The sequence below is a fragment of the Protopterus annectens genome, chromosome 9.part0, assembly GCF_019279795.1.
Source record: "Protopterus annectens isolate FY-2018-M chromosome 9.part0, PAN1.0, whole genome shotgun sequence".
Taxonomy (NCBI): domain Eukaryota; kingdom Metazoa; phylum Chordata; order Ceratodontiformes; family Protopteridae; genus Protopterus; species Protopterus annectens.
The window spans coordinates 1,056,439,151-1,056,455,695 of NC_056743.1; the positions used below are offsets into that span (position 1 = coordinate 1,056,439,151).

The following is a 16,545-nucleotide window of genomic DNA, read 5'->3' on the forward strand; positions in this document are numbered from 1 at the left end:
TAACTGATAATAAAGCACTAAGCACGCAATCGGTTGTGAGTGATTTGGGAACCCAGGTTAATAGCAAAATGACGTTTGACCACCATATTGCCTCCATTGTACAGAAAGCTTTCTACATGGCCCACTTCATTAGTAAGGGTATCACATCCAGGGACCAGGTGGTCATAACATCCCTGTATTCTTCCCTTATAAGACCAAATAATTGAATACAGTGTCCCCTTTAGCATGTACCTCGGAAAGCACATGCAGCAGCTGGAGAGACCACAGTGATTCCTCACCCAAAGAATCAACAGCCACAAACATCTACCCTACTCAGATAGGCTAAAAGCCCTGTCCCTCTATTCAGTCTCCTACAGACTCCTCAGCGGTATCCTCTGTCTGGTATACAAAGCAATCTCAGACCCTGCCCTGATGGGACTGCTGCATATCTGAGTGTCAAGCTCCACTCGAATAACCCACATGCGAGACCTCAACCTGGTTAGTGACATCAATAGGACTTGTTGGTTGGACAGATGTCTGTCCCAGGGACTTTCCCTTTTGTGGAATAGACTTCCTCTCCATGTAAAGCATAGTACCTCATTAAACCTTTTTAAGTGCAATCTGGATAACTGGATGGGTGAATAGAAAATACACCCCTGTGATTCCACCCATGTCCCTGCTGGACAGTGGCATAGGGTGCTGACTTATTGGAACTTGGGCTAAATTCTTGGATAGGCTTGTAAGGGCCTCAGGGCCAATAGCCTAGTAACTTCCTATGATCCTATGAATTTATTTACTGTTTGTTTAGCTGGGTACGTAAAGTAGTCTGTCTGACCCATGCTCTCCTAAGGCAAGTACAAACAATACCTATTAACAGAATATATGTTACAGCATGCTCGCCCACAGCTGTCAGTACTGCAGAACATAACAGAAGTCACAGTATACATGCAGTGTTCAACACATGGTCTAAACATATATAACATTTGTTTTTAGTTTATCACACATATATAGGGCATACTCTTCAAGTAATATCCTGTTTGTTTGTTTGTTTGTTTGTTTGTTTGTGTCTTTCAGCTTTTCCCAGTTAGGGGTTGCCACAGTGAAACTCCAGTCCACTAATGATTGGCAGTTGATTTTTACGTACCGGCTTGCCAGACCTGATGCACAACCTGTACATATTATAAAACATATAATATTGACTTGGATTTATCAGACAAGGCTTGATTGCAGTATTTACTGAAGTAAAAATGTTATGTATTAAAGGGCAAGTTTTTACTAACAGAGCAAAAAATTTGAAAGATTTGTTTAACAAAGAAAATTATGTAAGGCAGGCAAAGGACATAAAAATTCTTGAAATCTGATCAGTGCAGATTTGTAATGGACAGATAGATGTTTTATAGTAGCATCATAGAAACAAGTTAAATATGTTTTGAAATCAGAAATGTTAAAGCATTACTATAAATAAATATATATATATATATATATATATATATATATATATATATATATATATATATACATATATTTATGTGTGGAGCCTGCATGTCCTCCCTGTGTTTGCCTCTTAACAGATACACACTATAACTACAGATTGCTGACAGTAAACCTTGAAATGTGCATATATTGCACATATGCGTGTTCCAGTTATACTGATTACAGTTAACAGCAGGGCATTTGTGTCACCTGTATAGAGTTTAATTTAATGTAAATATTATTAAAAAAATGCAGTATTGTATAGCTGTGATTCATGAACTCACAGCCTCTGACTACAATGTAATATTTCACTCCTAAACTTGGTTTGTGCTACAGAGTAATGCATGCATACTTGCTTTTACAGTTAGGATATGCATACTCAATTTGCTACAACTGTATAAAATCCAAAAATCTGTCTTTAACTTTTAAAACTGCAGTAACACTTCTCTTGTGCTGCATACATACCACATGCTTCTCTCAGTCTCTCCATTCATGCAACATGAGCCTGTCTATTGAGCTAATGGTCGGTATTAGCTGGGTAAAGAACAGAAAAGAGCTGAAGAGCATTATGCATACCAGTCCTGCCTATATTTAGCTTTCTAACTATTACAAGCACTCTCTTATGATAATACTTACACATCTGTGGGATGTCTGCAGTCTCAAATTCATTCAATCTCCAGTTGAGGGTATCCCTTTTACACTTGTGTAGGTCATTAAATTGATGCTTACTCTACTTTCCAGTGAGTGGGATTCCAGTAGCACTGGATACAGCCCGAGTCAAACTCTTCCACACCTCATACTTGTACTGGGAGGCATAACAGTCCCCCTGCAGAAGCCTTTGGCGGTGACACTTTACCATGAGTCCGATAAATATCCTGAACTCTTGGACACCCTACTTCTGTGCCCTAAACTGGGCAGATTCCCATCTAAAGCCAGACATGTCTAATATCTGAACTAGAGCAATGACAACTGATGCTTTCCCACTAATTCCAGTTATCACATTTACTCATAGTGTGCAAACCTGAGCAACAATGCCAACCACATTTGTGCAATGTTTAGTGAAGCACAGCAGTGCCAAGCAAGGAGGAAATAAATACTTGAAACTGGAAGGTTAATCTTACACTTGGTCTTAGTTTGAGGAGTGTCTGGTGATCTGGCTTGGAAATATATATTGGAAGTTGGGAGGTAACTGTTAGGTGAGTTAAGTTTGCAGGCATGCACTGGGGGCATAAATGTCATGACCTGACTCATTTGTTTTTGGTTTTAGACACTGGTAAAATAGATTTTTTAAAGTGTAGAATTCAAACCTAGGCATAAGGCACAAAACATTTTCTTCCACAGTCTGCGGGTTTTCTGCAGGTGTTCTGTCTGCTTCCTAGGATGGCTACTAGTCCAGATTTGTGCCTCGCTAAGCTTCATTCAAACAACATAAACACAGCCAACCTTGACATTCATTTTTCTCCATTTCCCTTGTTTGCACTAAGTCAATCACCATGCAAACACTAGCCCAAAATGTTAGCGCATATGAAATATTTGTACATACATCTAGATTTGAACTCTCACTGCCATGAACCTTCGGAACACAGTAAGGGTGTCTTATCCCTCTTTGCCACACAAATACCTTTGCAGCAGGGAACATCAATCATTCTGCATACAACCAACTGCAATATCATCTACAGTCCTATGAAATCATTTAACAGTTATATGTACATGTATTAATTTTGGATGTAGTGCACTGAGTGATCACACAACCATTTATGAGTATTGCTTGCAAATATGCAGCTCTGTCTTACCTCTCTGTGTTTGTTGCTCATTCTTGTCTTATCTGACCAGTAATCTCAGACATGCAGTCTACAAGCCATTCTATATCATTATCCTTAAAATGTGTGAAGATATTAAATGGAAATAATATAATATACAGTTGACAAAAAAATGAAAGGGAGGTTGGATGTTAATGAACAGAGCCTGTGAACTGTGTGCTGCTTACTTACATTTCCAGTCTTGACAAAATTACTTATAATGCTTTGTATGTCTAACCTGACATACCCACTGGATGTATGTCAATCTGCATTGTGGTTGGGTTTTCCTTCTCCCTACCAGTAATCATTCATAGTTGCAGTCCATTAAAAGCAAACACTGAGGGAGTGCATACACTATACTTACATCAGATACATGAAGCCAAGTATTTGGGATTCAGCAATTCTAATGGATTTACACCTGATTTGCATCTTCACCATGGTGACAGTCCTGAATCTACAGCATAAAGGGAGTGCATACACTATACTTACATCAGATACATGAAGCCAAGTATTTGGGATTCAGCAATTCTAATGGATTTACACCTGATTTGCATCTTCACCATGGTGACAGTCCTGAATCTACAGCATAAAAAGGAAACAAGGTAGCTAGGGAAACTGAAGGTCAGGAGACTTGTTTATATGGAGAACACAGAAAGAGGCTATTACTTTGGGATATATATGCACAGAAGATTACTGAACTTGAGAAGGTATGCTTGCATTTTTCAGCTATATACTGCATATGCTGAAATTTCATTAAGGAAAAATCTTTCCAATATATATATATATATATATATATATATATATATATATATATATATATATATATATATATATATATATATATATATATATATATATTTGGTTTGCAAATGCTACACTTTTATCTGCATGCATTATTTAGAAGTGTACTGATGGCATGGGCATGTTTGTCAGGGCATTTCATGGGTATACATGACTGGCAATACCTTAAAATGGAATGTTCTGTGTAAAATCTGTAAACATATTTCAGGGACATTTCATTTGATAGCACTTTTAGCATTTCAAAGATGGTTTGTTAGCAAAATGTGTAATTTACCTGTTGTTTAGGGGGTGAGGGAGCAAAGCTGCATTTCTGTTATGGCACAAACAAGGATATGTTGTTATTGCTAATCACCCTTTTTTGCATCCAGCCTGTTGTTCATATTTCACATCTCTATATTTTTTATACTTCTCCAGTGGGTAATATCGAAATGCTACCTTTTCTGTTTTATCTGTGAACAGTTATTTTATTCTTCTGTGATACTTATGTGTATTACCCTTCTGTTGTCTTTTAGGATACCTAGGGCTATGGCACCCAGGTGTCTGAATCCCAAAAAAAAAAAAAAAAAAAAAAAAAACATCCTTCATTTGCCCAGAGAATCAGGTTATTGTGCAATTTTTTTAGGTGACATGGTGCCTTTCTGCTTGAGAGCGGACATGGAGATATGTCAGGCAGAATGAAAATGTGACAGCTGATAGCTGCAGATGTCAATGCAGTAGACAGCCACAGCAGGACATATAATCAGGTGTGCCATAGGACCACTGTAATTATCTCATCTGTAGATAGGAGTGCAGCTGCAGTGGCCCATGATCAGATGGGTACCGAGGGGGGCCTGCACAGAGCCACCACTAACAGCAAATGAAGAGTTCCTGTCCATTGTCAGGGATCCAGACAGCTCCTAGGAAATTGCAAAACAGCATGTCCTTGACATTGGTGCTCTTGTTTTGACAGCAAGTATGTCCCAGGAGGATCTTTCAGGTAGGCTTTTGTATCTCATTTGTTAAATACTGTTGTACAGTAAAATATTTACATTAGTGTGTTAGTTCTGTTTAATAAAAAAATGGTTTGGCGGTATTGATGATTGCTACAGTTAACAGCACATTCTGATTGATTACACCTGGAGCTTAGGTTGGGCTTGTCATCAAAGTTCTTGTTCTAAGTAAAAGTTAATGGACATATAAAGGGCAAAAAGTTTTACCATGTTACTTTTAATTGTGATGATGTTGTCCTTACCCTTTGCTTAAGTTCCAGGACCATCTGGTATAGGGAGCATACAATCATTTGCACATGGTAAGCCAAACATTTTTATGTCAGTATTGATGAGCAGTTCAAAGATATATTTTAGTGAATGATGTTGATGTCAGGTGTGTTGTGTGTATTGCTTTACTGTCTGTAATAGTGGCATTACTGTTAGTTTGTTATCATATATTGGACTATAGTGTTGTAGGTATTAATTTTTTCCTGTGTTTGTTGCTTATTATCACAGGTGTTCCAAAGAGTGGAAGAGCCAGTTCTCATGGCTGGGTACAACAACAATAAACTACCACCTCTACCTTGCACAGCTCACACCTGTCTGATATACTAAGACATAGAGCTAGCACAGAGCTTTGCTGTGTTTATCCAGACACTCACATACCAGTTTCAACTGGAGGACTAATACAGACACACACACACACACACACACACACACACACACACACACACACACACACACACACACACACACACAAACAGTTATGTGGTTCAGCTATGAAGCTTAAAACTCATTTTGTCTCACTGGCCATTTGTTATTTTATCCAAAATTCTGCTTGCTTCTCTTTCTTACACACACTCACTGACATTGAGTGTCAGCCTAGGCTTCCTGCCCCCCCCCCCCACAACACCCTGTGCAAGTAATAACTGTGCCATTTCCCTATTTTCTATCTTTTGGATTCAGGGATACATAAGCTTTGTGTCTGATGCTCAGGGTGCATAGCTGACTTAGTGCTTAGTATATCTGCATTTGTGATGTTGACTTGGTAATTATACCTTTGACTTACAGTTGATAGCATCAAACTTTTTTCCAATCATTATTATTAATGATCTTGTGAAGGTTGTGAGTCTGAAACTGACATGTTTTTCTTACTTTCTAACTTCTCTCTTTAATGATTTTCCAGTACAAACATATGGTACTAAACTGAGGGCATGCAGTGACCATCACTACTTTTTAGAGGTATGACTGTGTGAATCTTTGATTCCTGAGGCCTACTACTTAATAATGGACACATTTAAGTCAAATAAGTCTCTGCTGTCACATGTTAAGGTCATTTCTCTAAAATAGCCCACCTTTTACTTGCTTACACTACCAACTAACAACATGCAATGATATGGCAGCCATTCATATTATTATACAATACACTCCAGCTCAGCACTTACCTTGTAAATCCAGCAGTTGCAATAGTTTGCAGAGTGCCGATTCTGTCCGATGCAAGCAGTACACTGCCAGTACGTGAGTAATTAAAATTTGTTAGTCTTTTCTGGCATCAATGTTACTATGTGTATTTGCATGTAAGGAAGGTTTTAGGCCCTTAGTTGGTGAATGAGTGAGTGAGTGGGCTATGCAGTATCTATTAGCCAGTGTGAAGGCATATCAAGCATGCCTTTGTCTGTCTATACTCACAGCAGCTGCTGGTTCCCATCTGACTCTTCACCTGCATATGGCTGTGGTGACCTTGTGTGCCCCTTCCCCTTGGTTATCCTGCTGAGCTGTTTTCTCAGGATGATGTTTTGTAGCATGGGACATTCTGTGAATATTTCAGTACATGTATGTGGGTTGTACTGCAGGGCTCCCCCGGGGTCCATATCAGATGAACGAAAGTTCATCTTAGCAAACGCTCACATGAGCAAATATTGCAGAACTCGAAACTGCAGTTGTGAGATCTTGGTACAGTGAAGATGGGAATATTTGCCCTTTCCTCACTGTAGTGCAATGTCGGAGTTGGAATATATATTTAGGGGGGTGTGGGGGGGCACAGACCCCCACAATTGCAGTTTTGAGTACCTGGATATTTGCTCATGTGAGTGTTTGCTAAGACGAACTTTCGTTCATCTAATATAGACCCAGCTCCCCCAGATGTATCTAGGTGCTAGAATCATGACTTCGGCAGCTCACACACATGGTCTATGATATTTCTGGTTTGAGTGTGTGCCTCATTATGGTGTTCTTCAGCAGGTGTGTGTGCATTTCTGATGGGTGTCATCAGCCACAGATCCATTGCATAACCTGCGCACCCCCCCCCCCCCGTAAATGACCCACTGAAAATCTGATACAGTCGGGAGATGTGAAAGATATGTGAATCGTGGTAACTGCTTGGTTTGCCAGCACACACATTCAAGATGATTCTCTTGGCATTGCACATGACTTGGCAGTTAATAGAGTGGAAGCCCTTTCTATTTATGTAGAGCCTTCCCTGTTCCCCAGGTTGTGCCTTAATTTCTATGTGTGCAATCTATGGCACCCAGTACTTCAGGGTAGTGTGCTACAGGGTAGAACTCCTGCATATTTCTATCCCTATCCTTAGGGCTACAGGGAAAATATATGTGATCACTAACATGTTGGAGCATAGCATCCAGGAACTGACTGAGGATTCTGGATGCTGATGCTTGTGACACCCCCTTCATGTCCCCTATCGGTCCCTGAAAGGTACCAGTAGCTAAAATTCTAAGTGCTGCACATGCCTTTGTCTCCACTGGGACGGGCTCATCTCGGTTTGCTCTGAGTCTGAGTTGAGGACGACAGCGGTTTCAGAGTTCCTGTAGTACATCTCTATCAATCTTGTAGCATTCTACAATTTCCACATCATGTAAATTGTGATAGGTTAACAAGGGTCTGAAAACTTTTCTCCTGCTTGGCCTTGGTCTATTAGTAGCAACAACATCATAGACTCCATCCTGTTGCACATACACATGTATTAAAGCAACAGCAGCTCCCCCAACTCCTTTCTGTGGCTGTATTCCCATAGGTTTTGGAATTCGCAGGGAAAGCCAGCACTGAGTCTATACAGTTGCTTTATAGCTTGTTGAATAGCTCCTCCATCTTAGATTGGTTGATTAGCATGCAATTCAGCTGCTTGTGCTGTAATTTGGATGCCACAGTGTTTATCTTGTTTGCATGTCTCTGCACAGCTCTACACACCATGTAGAGCCAATTATTGAATATAAAAGAGTTTGCTACCATGTAGGTTTTACTGAATCTGGCCAAGAGAGTTCTTCTAACTTATCAATTTCTGTTCACAATCGTAACATCTCTGAAAATTCTATGTATGCTAGTCTATACTGCATGGTGGTTTATACCTTGCAATCTTCATAAGCATATGATATAGCATATCACTCAAAATATTAAACAAAACTCTTACCACCCTAGCCTTAAGACATATTATTGTTAGTATTTAGGGCCCAAATAAAAACAACCCACCAAGAGTTCCAATCTGGTTTATTAATGTAGGGAAGCAACCAAGTAGTGAACTGGGTCATATATTATATAAATACATCACTCCACTGATCAGGTAACTTCTTCCAGTTTTTGTAAAGGCAGTTAACAGGCAGGTGCAAGTGACCCTAATCCATTTGCATTAGGAGTAACACAACGCCAGCAGCAGGCGTTGGAGGTTATTTTTCTCTTACAAAGTCTTACTGGGTGGTGGTATCATAGGTGCAGTAATCTGATGCATAGTAGAAATGTAAGGAAATGTTGTATTTGAGGAAGCATATCTCAGAAGGTCCTACAGGAGATGTTAAAGATAGTCCATTTCTAAGGAAAATAGTACCCCCCCCCCCATAGTCAGCAGTCTTGAGCAATATGGGAAATCCCAGAAGCATATCTCTCAACCTCTTACAGCAAGAAATCTGAGAAAAGCCTAAGGTAATGGGGAGCAAAGGCCCAAAATAGAGACAATTTTAAAATATTCCCCTTATAAACTTTCTGAAGGATATGAAGTCTGAAACTCAAGCATGTGTCATTATTTCGTGAGTTCACTCTTCAGTGATTTGCCTGAAAACCACAAATTTTCTGAGGAACAAAAATATGAGGCAAAAATCTGGACATTCTGTGAAAATCTGGACAGTTGAGAGGTACATCCAGAAGTCATGCGATGAAATCTTCTGCTTCTGTCATCATGCTTAAAATGACCTCTGGGTAGTCCATTACTGTTTAATACCAAACAAACTCTTAAATATTCTTAACTGCTTACTCAATATGCTACACAGAACTCCAGGACAGTGGCATAGAGGTATGAAACCCTGACTGTGACACAGACAACCCAAGTTTGAGTAGATGCTTCTACACTGGTAGAGCTGGGTGGGGGCATGGGCTTGAGTGAGAGGATCGGCTTGCCCATTCTGGAGAGAGAAGGAGAGTTGTTTCCCTGGCTGGCTATGTGCAGTGCAATCAGATGCTTGCAGAAAAAGCCTCTGACTGAGGAATGAAGGTTTGGAATCCTAAGTTAGGGATGGTACTGCCAGGGTGTAACTGTGGGAGTACATGCATCAAGGAGGAAGGCCTGTAAGCATGGTATTGTGCTACCTGCATTGCCACTAGACTAGGGGTTAGGACTGAGTTACCACCAGACTATGGGTTAAGGCCCAGTTACCCCTGGAATAGGGATTATGACAGGATTGCTACAGATACACAGGCTGGGGTAGGGTTATGGCAGGGGAAACATTAATCTACAATGGAAAGATGCTGGTTGATGACTGGAGGGACCGCTTTCCTGCAGATGTTAGAATGATAGGATTTCCATCAGGATCCTAGTCTAAGGCATAAGTCAAACTGGCTCAGTAGGTGGAATGGGGCACTTTTGGTCATGGCTAAATTAGAAAGAAAGGTCTGCTTTGGCTTTGGTATAAGGGTGTAAGCTGCATGTGTTTGACCATGATGGGGTAGAGTGCACTGAACTCTAGACCTGCTAGTTGAAGCAGGAGCAAGGAATATAGGTTGAGATGCATTTAGGTACCCCATATGGATGTCTAGATGTTCGCCCCCTCAAGATATCCCTTGCCCTGAGCCTGTGTGAAATTCCTAGGCAACAGAATGAATGGTCATGTCTGACTGTGAGCATGCTACATAGTAGGCAGACTCTGTGACAAAAGTATCATATCATTTATTAAAAAAGCAGAATTAGCTCAACATCTTTCATCATGTGCTTTCATGTTGTCTTTGTTCCTCATTTGTAAATACGCTATTAACAAAAGATGCATTCCAGTCCGGCAGGGACAATGTTTCAGTATTTCACTATTAATCCAGAATAAGCAGAAACTAATGTACTTGGTGTTTCAGTTTTTTGTAGAGCTCTTCAGAAATTGCAAGTGGGATTTAAATTAATGGTGATATGTTTAAACATAAATCTTATTTATCAATAATTTATAGGATTTTAAAAACTTAATTTATGGACTTTGAGTCATCTCACTGGGAGTATTCAACAAAAGTTAACAATGAAATCTTCTCAGAAACTATCAAAAAATTATATCTGAAATCTATAGATAACTCCACCTCATCTTTATATTGGAGAATTTTTACCTGGAAGTTTTTACATACAAGTTTTTTAACACCACATACATAGCCCTGACTTATAAGAAAGAAAATGTAAAATGTTGGAGGTGTACTAAAAGCTTAGAGGCAAATTGGATTCATATGATAGTAGAGTATTAAATGGTTATCCCATTTTGCTCAGATTTTACAAACTTTGCCAAAGCATTATATTTGTTGGAAAAGCTTTGATGGTTTTGTTTAATGTAATTTTTTTGTTATGGACTCTGTATATAGCTGTTTTTTCATGTGTGTGTGTGTGTGTGTGTGTGTGTGTGTGTGTGTGTGTGTGTGTTCAGTTGATGGTTTTCTTTTGCAAATATATTTTAGATTACTTTAAAATGCAATAAAAAGTTTAAAAAAGAAATTACACATGGGGGGGGGGCAGTTCTGAAGGTCTTTTTGCTTTCTGCAAGTTGATGTCTATTTGCAGTTTTATTGATGTTATACTGATTAATGTAGGATGTTAGTAAAGAGGATTGCTTACCTGGAGATAGTCTTGAATGTTTTGAATGATGCTGTGGATGAAGCCATACTGGCATTCAGATTGAGAAACCTCTGAGGACAGAACCGTTCAAACTTCTGTCTGCTGCAATACAAAAGAAGCACTGATGAGTTTACTGGAACAATACAGAGGAAACAAATGATATTGCCTCAAAACATGTGCCAACTTAAATATTCATAGGCTGCAAATTTCAGTGCCATTTTAACTTAGTTACATAAGAAATACTGGAAATTATAACTCAGTGAAGACATAAAGGCTATTCCACATCTAAAATACATTTTTATGTCTCTTTATCTTATTTATATGTAATATATATATATATATATATATATATATATATATATATATATATATTTATTTTTATTTACTTTATTTTTCATTTGTTAACCAGGAGAGTCCAACTGGATATATGTCCATTTTCAGTGGAGGCCCAGGGAGAAAAGCTCCAGAGCAGTAAAATCATTAACAAGAGAAAGACATATTAGCCAAAAGGTTCATTAAACAATATATAGAGTACACAAACTTTATACTTCTTATAGAAGTATAGTAAATATAAGATAGTGAGTTACAAAGAGTGTATTTGCCAACATTCACAGGCTACATTAATATATACATGTTATAGAGGTGTTTAACAGCAAGTATAGCAAGAAGATAGAGTAGATAACTTCCATAACTCATTTCTACACATGAGAGACATGCTGTGTGCTTTAGGTTTCTTTACAGTGTTCAGTGATACTATTACCCCATGCAGACATTACAAAAGCAGTAGATAAGCTGTTACTCTAGTTGCTGGTAACAGAGACATATGAGTTACTATCCAGGGGTTGTACAGGTACATCTGTGATTCAGGAAGTGTGTTTTGAGTAGTTTTGTGAATTGGGTGGTGGAGTTATTTATTATGTGGGCTGGAAGGGAGTGCCAGAATTTAGAGATGAAGTGGCTATAAACAGATGTACCTGCCTCATTTTTAAAGTTTGTTACCTTAAGGAGGTGCTGGGTACTTGATCTCAGGTACTTGATCTATATATATATATATATATATATATATATATATATATATATATATATATTTATTTGTAAAGATATCTAAATACTGTAATTCCATAGTGTGCAGTGCAGCTTTGAGTGATCATGTATGTGTGTTTGTGCATGCATGTACTTGTTTGTATGTGTTTATGTTTATATGAAACAAGATTTATTGCCAAGCTGAAGATGTCCTTTTAAAATAAGCTAAGTTGAAACTCTGCGTGAAGACACAAAACTCTTAATGTATATATTTGTGTATTACTGCAACTTTGCAACACTCTGTCAGAATATGAGTCTTATCCAGATTTGCTGGTTCAGCATCAGTTCAAATACTGCTAGTAGTGTCTGCAAATCTGTTCAAAATTCGAAAAGGGTGAAAACTCCTGATATTAATCTCATGCCTGGTAGAAGAAAATTAAAACTGGTCAGGCAAAGCCAGTGTACTCAATGATTGGTCTGATAAGTGCTGAGTACAGAGAAACAGTCACGTCCTTGGCCCTAGATGCCATATCCTTGGTTATAAGTTGCACAATATTAGAATAATTGCTTAAATACTGTAGACATATGATTGTTTCCAAATTTCTGACCACTGGGTCTGTTCTTAGGGGTGTGTTATTAATGTGATAATTTCCAGGGGTAGCCATCTTCCCAAATGAAACTACTATACATTTCTAGACATTGAGTTTTCATCCATGGCTCTGGCACCAGTTATTAATCTATGTCAGGACTTCTTGGAGGGTATTTGTGTCATTGGGGATTCTATAACTGCACCTTGTTAACAAACATCTTCAAGCTTGGTCAGCCATAGTCTTTTGATGTTGGTCTTGACTACAGAGAAGTAGATGCCAAATAGGAGTGGCCCTAGTACCAAGGTCTGAGGGACTGCACAGGTGGCTGTCCTCTTTGCAGAGGTAGACACCCCTGTCCTAACTCCTCAGGTCATATCTGTGAAACAGCTGGCTATATAGTGGGCGGGATAAGGGTTTCTCCCTAATTTTGTGAGGTTGTCTACAATGCCTGAGTGGAGTATTGTGTTAAATGAGGCTAGTATGAAGTGTTTTGCCGGCATACATTGCTTTGGTGACCTTCATGAAGAAGTCCAACAGGTTGTTTATGAATGACCTGCCCTTGTCAAAACCATACTAGATTGGATCCAGGGTTTTGTATATGGTACTAGTCGGACTTATGGGTCTATAGTTACCTGGGTCCATAGATGGCCTGCCCTTGTGCAGATGGATGAAGGTTGTAGTCCTGCATTCACCTGACCAGAAGTCTGCAGCTAAATAGGCTAAACAATGATTTTAGTTGTCCTGATAGGTCATGTTTCATGCTATTAAGGAGGCATCCTGGGATAATACCTGGGTCCGTCACTACAGTCTTCTTGGCCTTGGAAAGCACATTGAGGATCTGTTCCATACTAATAGTTGGGGAGCTATGGTCAAGGGTATTTCCAGAGGAGTGTCGGTGAGGGGTAAAATTGGAGCTAAATTTGTTGGCCAATATATTTGCTATATCTTCTGGCTCAGTATAAGTGGCTCCATTTGTAATTAGCTCAACACATTGTTTTTCACTGCCTTTGAGACTGTGGACATAGGAGAAGAATGCATTGTGACTACCCTTGGCCTGGGAAGCTATTGTTACCACAAATTTCACTTTGGTAGACTTGACTAGACCCCTGAACTGCTTGTTTAAATTGCTGAAAATTGCACAGGGTTGTCATGAACATTTCAATATAAGCAGAAGTGTTATCAGGGTTTGTGAATGGAGGGTTGAAATTTTGCTAGGGTGTGACTTAATAGTAGCAAATTTGCCTTAAAAAATCCTAAAAGTTCCAGGGTTAGCTGGGCTACCAGCTTTATTTTTATATCAATGGAGACAGCTTTATGCTCCTAGCTGACTACTGAGGACATTACACTGAGGGAGTGCAGGCAATGTTCTTCCATCTGAGGACATTACACTGGGGGGTGCAGGCAATGTTATTACACTGGGGGAGTGCAGGCAATGTTCTTCCATGCTTAGAAGGAACAAGTAAGTCAAGAAGGAAGTCAAGGATGTTTGTGCCCCTAGTGGGCACATGGACTAGCTGGTCCAGGGTGTCTGTGTTTACAAAGTACAGAAATCTGCTGACTTGCATGTTTCTGGTCATGTATGACTTCCCAGTTTTATAGTGGGGTTAGTTAAAGTCACCCATAGTGTGGGGTTGAACAGAGAGTGTCTCCAGCGCATTAAAGTATGTGTTATAAGATTCTTGAGTCATAGAGGGGGACCTATAGAGTACAGGGATATAGCACGGAACTTTGCCTATTGTAATCTGGATGTGGAGAAACTCAAAAGTGTCTTATTGTTTGACCAACCTTGAGGTGTGTTTCTTTTTGTTTTTGAACAAAAAGCATCTTTACTGAATTATCACTTATGACATAGGCAATTATACATTTACATAAATGAAAACATACCATATTGACATATTTTCAGTTTTAAATAGACTACATCACACATTGTTTTATATATAGTCTTTTCAGTTGAGCAAATGGGCAGTACAGTGGTGCAGAGGTTAGCATTGTCACCTCAAAGCAAGAGGTTCTCCGGTTCAAATCTCAGATGTGGGTACCTTCTGTGCAGAGTTTGCATGTCTTCCCTGCGTTTCCTTGAGTTTCCTCTGGGTGGTCCAGTTTCTTCCCACATTCCGAAGGCATGCATCTGGAGCATTTCTCCCCAGGCCACCGCTAATCATGGGCTCTGTTCCAGTCAGACCTTCCAGGTAAACAACTGATAAATAAATAAACATTTAATTCCTCATACAATTCCTGCCCTCCTTTAAACCTCACTCCTACAAAACATTATGCTGCATGTTCTATTTGATTTGCTCCTACCCTTTTCTAAAGATGCAACTTCCAGTTCTTTTATCTCTGTTACTGTATTCACTACTTCTAAAATGGTTGGTTTAGACTTTGATTTCCATTTTCTAGCAATTGCTTTTTTGGCAGCCACCAGAATTAAACTCAGCAAGGCCTTTCTATGTCTGGGCAATTCAGTTCAGATAACACAGCTCAAAAAATTATTTCCTTAATTACACCAATTTGCTCACCAAGTATTTCTGACAGAGTAGTCTGCAGGGAATTTTTAAAGTCTGCCAACACATTACACTCCCAGAAAATAAGTTCACAATTACCTCTTTGTGTTCCATCACACCTCCAACATTTGCAATCTACCTGAGGAAAAAATCTTTGGTGTTTGATTATGGTATAAAAATACATATGCAAACACTTGTAAGCAGAAATCCTAAATCTTGTACACTTTGTTGCATATTTGGGAGCTATATATATATATATATATATATATATATATATATATATATATATATATATATATATATATATATATAAAACCTTGCATTGTTTCTTTGTGAATTACTTATCAAGGCTCTCTTCTCAGTCCTTTCTAACTTCCTCTGATTGACTCCTATACTTATCATACAATATATTATATGCCCTACTATTTTTTTCTTTTTTAACAGTAGCTTCTGTTCTAGCTTCTACAAAAACTCTACCAGTGCTGGTCTTTCGCTTAGGAACCCTCTGCTCCTTTCTCTTTGCCTATACAGTGATATCCATCCTTGATAGGGAAAGCAGTATCTAGCCTACAGTTCAAATGTATATTTGGCCTCTTCCTATTCCATTACCTTTCCCTGTCTATTTGCTCCCAATGCCTTTGTTCCTCTGCTATTTTTTCCAATAAATTCCAACCCCCTCTTGCCTATTATCAGCACTCCTAATTCTAATTGCAGTCATCCCTATCAGCAGAATCTCCATTCTCCGTTCCCATATTGATAGTGCTAGAATATGTTTTGCTACTTTATGAATATAATATTCTGCATGGTTATTGTTGTTTTCCATAAGGATCTGCATCCAAAATCCCAGTCTCTCCTTATTTCTTGAGCTTCCTCATTTCATCATCCCTTTCAACTTTGAGTTATAGCTTTCTGCTTGTGCTATGTGTAGAAGCCTTAACTGTGTAGTTCTGAATTATCCCTTCAAATCAAGTAATCCCAAACCACCTTACTCTGTTGAAAGGATCAGCTTATCCCACTTGCCTCTTGCCTTCTTCCCCTCCCAGATAAAAAATCTCTCAGCTCTTTATGGTTTTCTACAGCTTCTCCTGTAGTTAATAAAAATATGCATGATCTGTGTATAAAACTAAAGGGACTAAAACATTTTCACTGCTTGTATCTTGTTATCCATATCCATGAAACAGAGTTTCCAGTTTCTCAGGTTTTGTATTATCTTTTGATTAGTTTCTTCCAACATATCCTTAGCTGCCATAACAGAATCCTTTCTAAACTATGCTCCTAAGTAGGTAATTTTATCATGTCCCCATAAACATGGGTATTGCTGAGCCAATTCGT

General features: G+C 38.8%; 1 protein-coding gene across 2 annotated transcripts in view; it reads right to left on the minus strand.

The window, feature by feature from the left end:
• TESPA1 (thymocyte expressed, positive selection associated 1) overlaps positions 1-16,545 on the minus strand; it is a 280,218-nt gene that overhangs the window by 85,273 nt on the left and 178,400 nt on the right. For both annotated transcript variants that reach the window (XM_044083864.1, XM_044083863.1), the window contains exon 8: positions 11,100-11,201. In XM_044083864.1, coding sequence (XP_043939799.1) covers positions 11,100-11,201 — 102 coding nt within the window. The remainder of the gene's footprint in view (positions 1-11,099; positions 11,202-16,545) is intronic.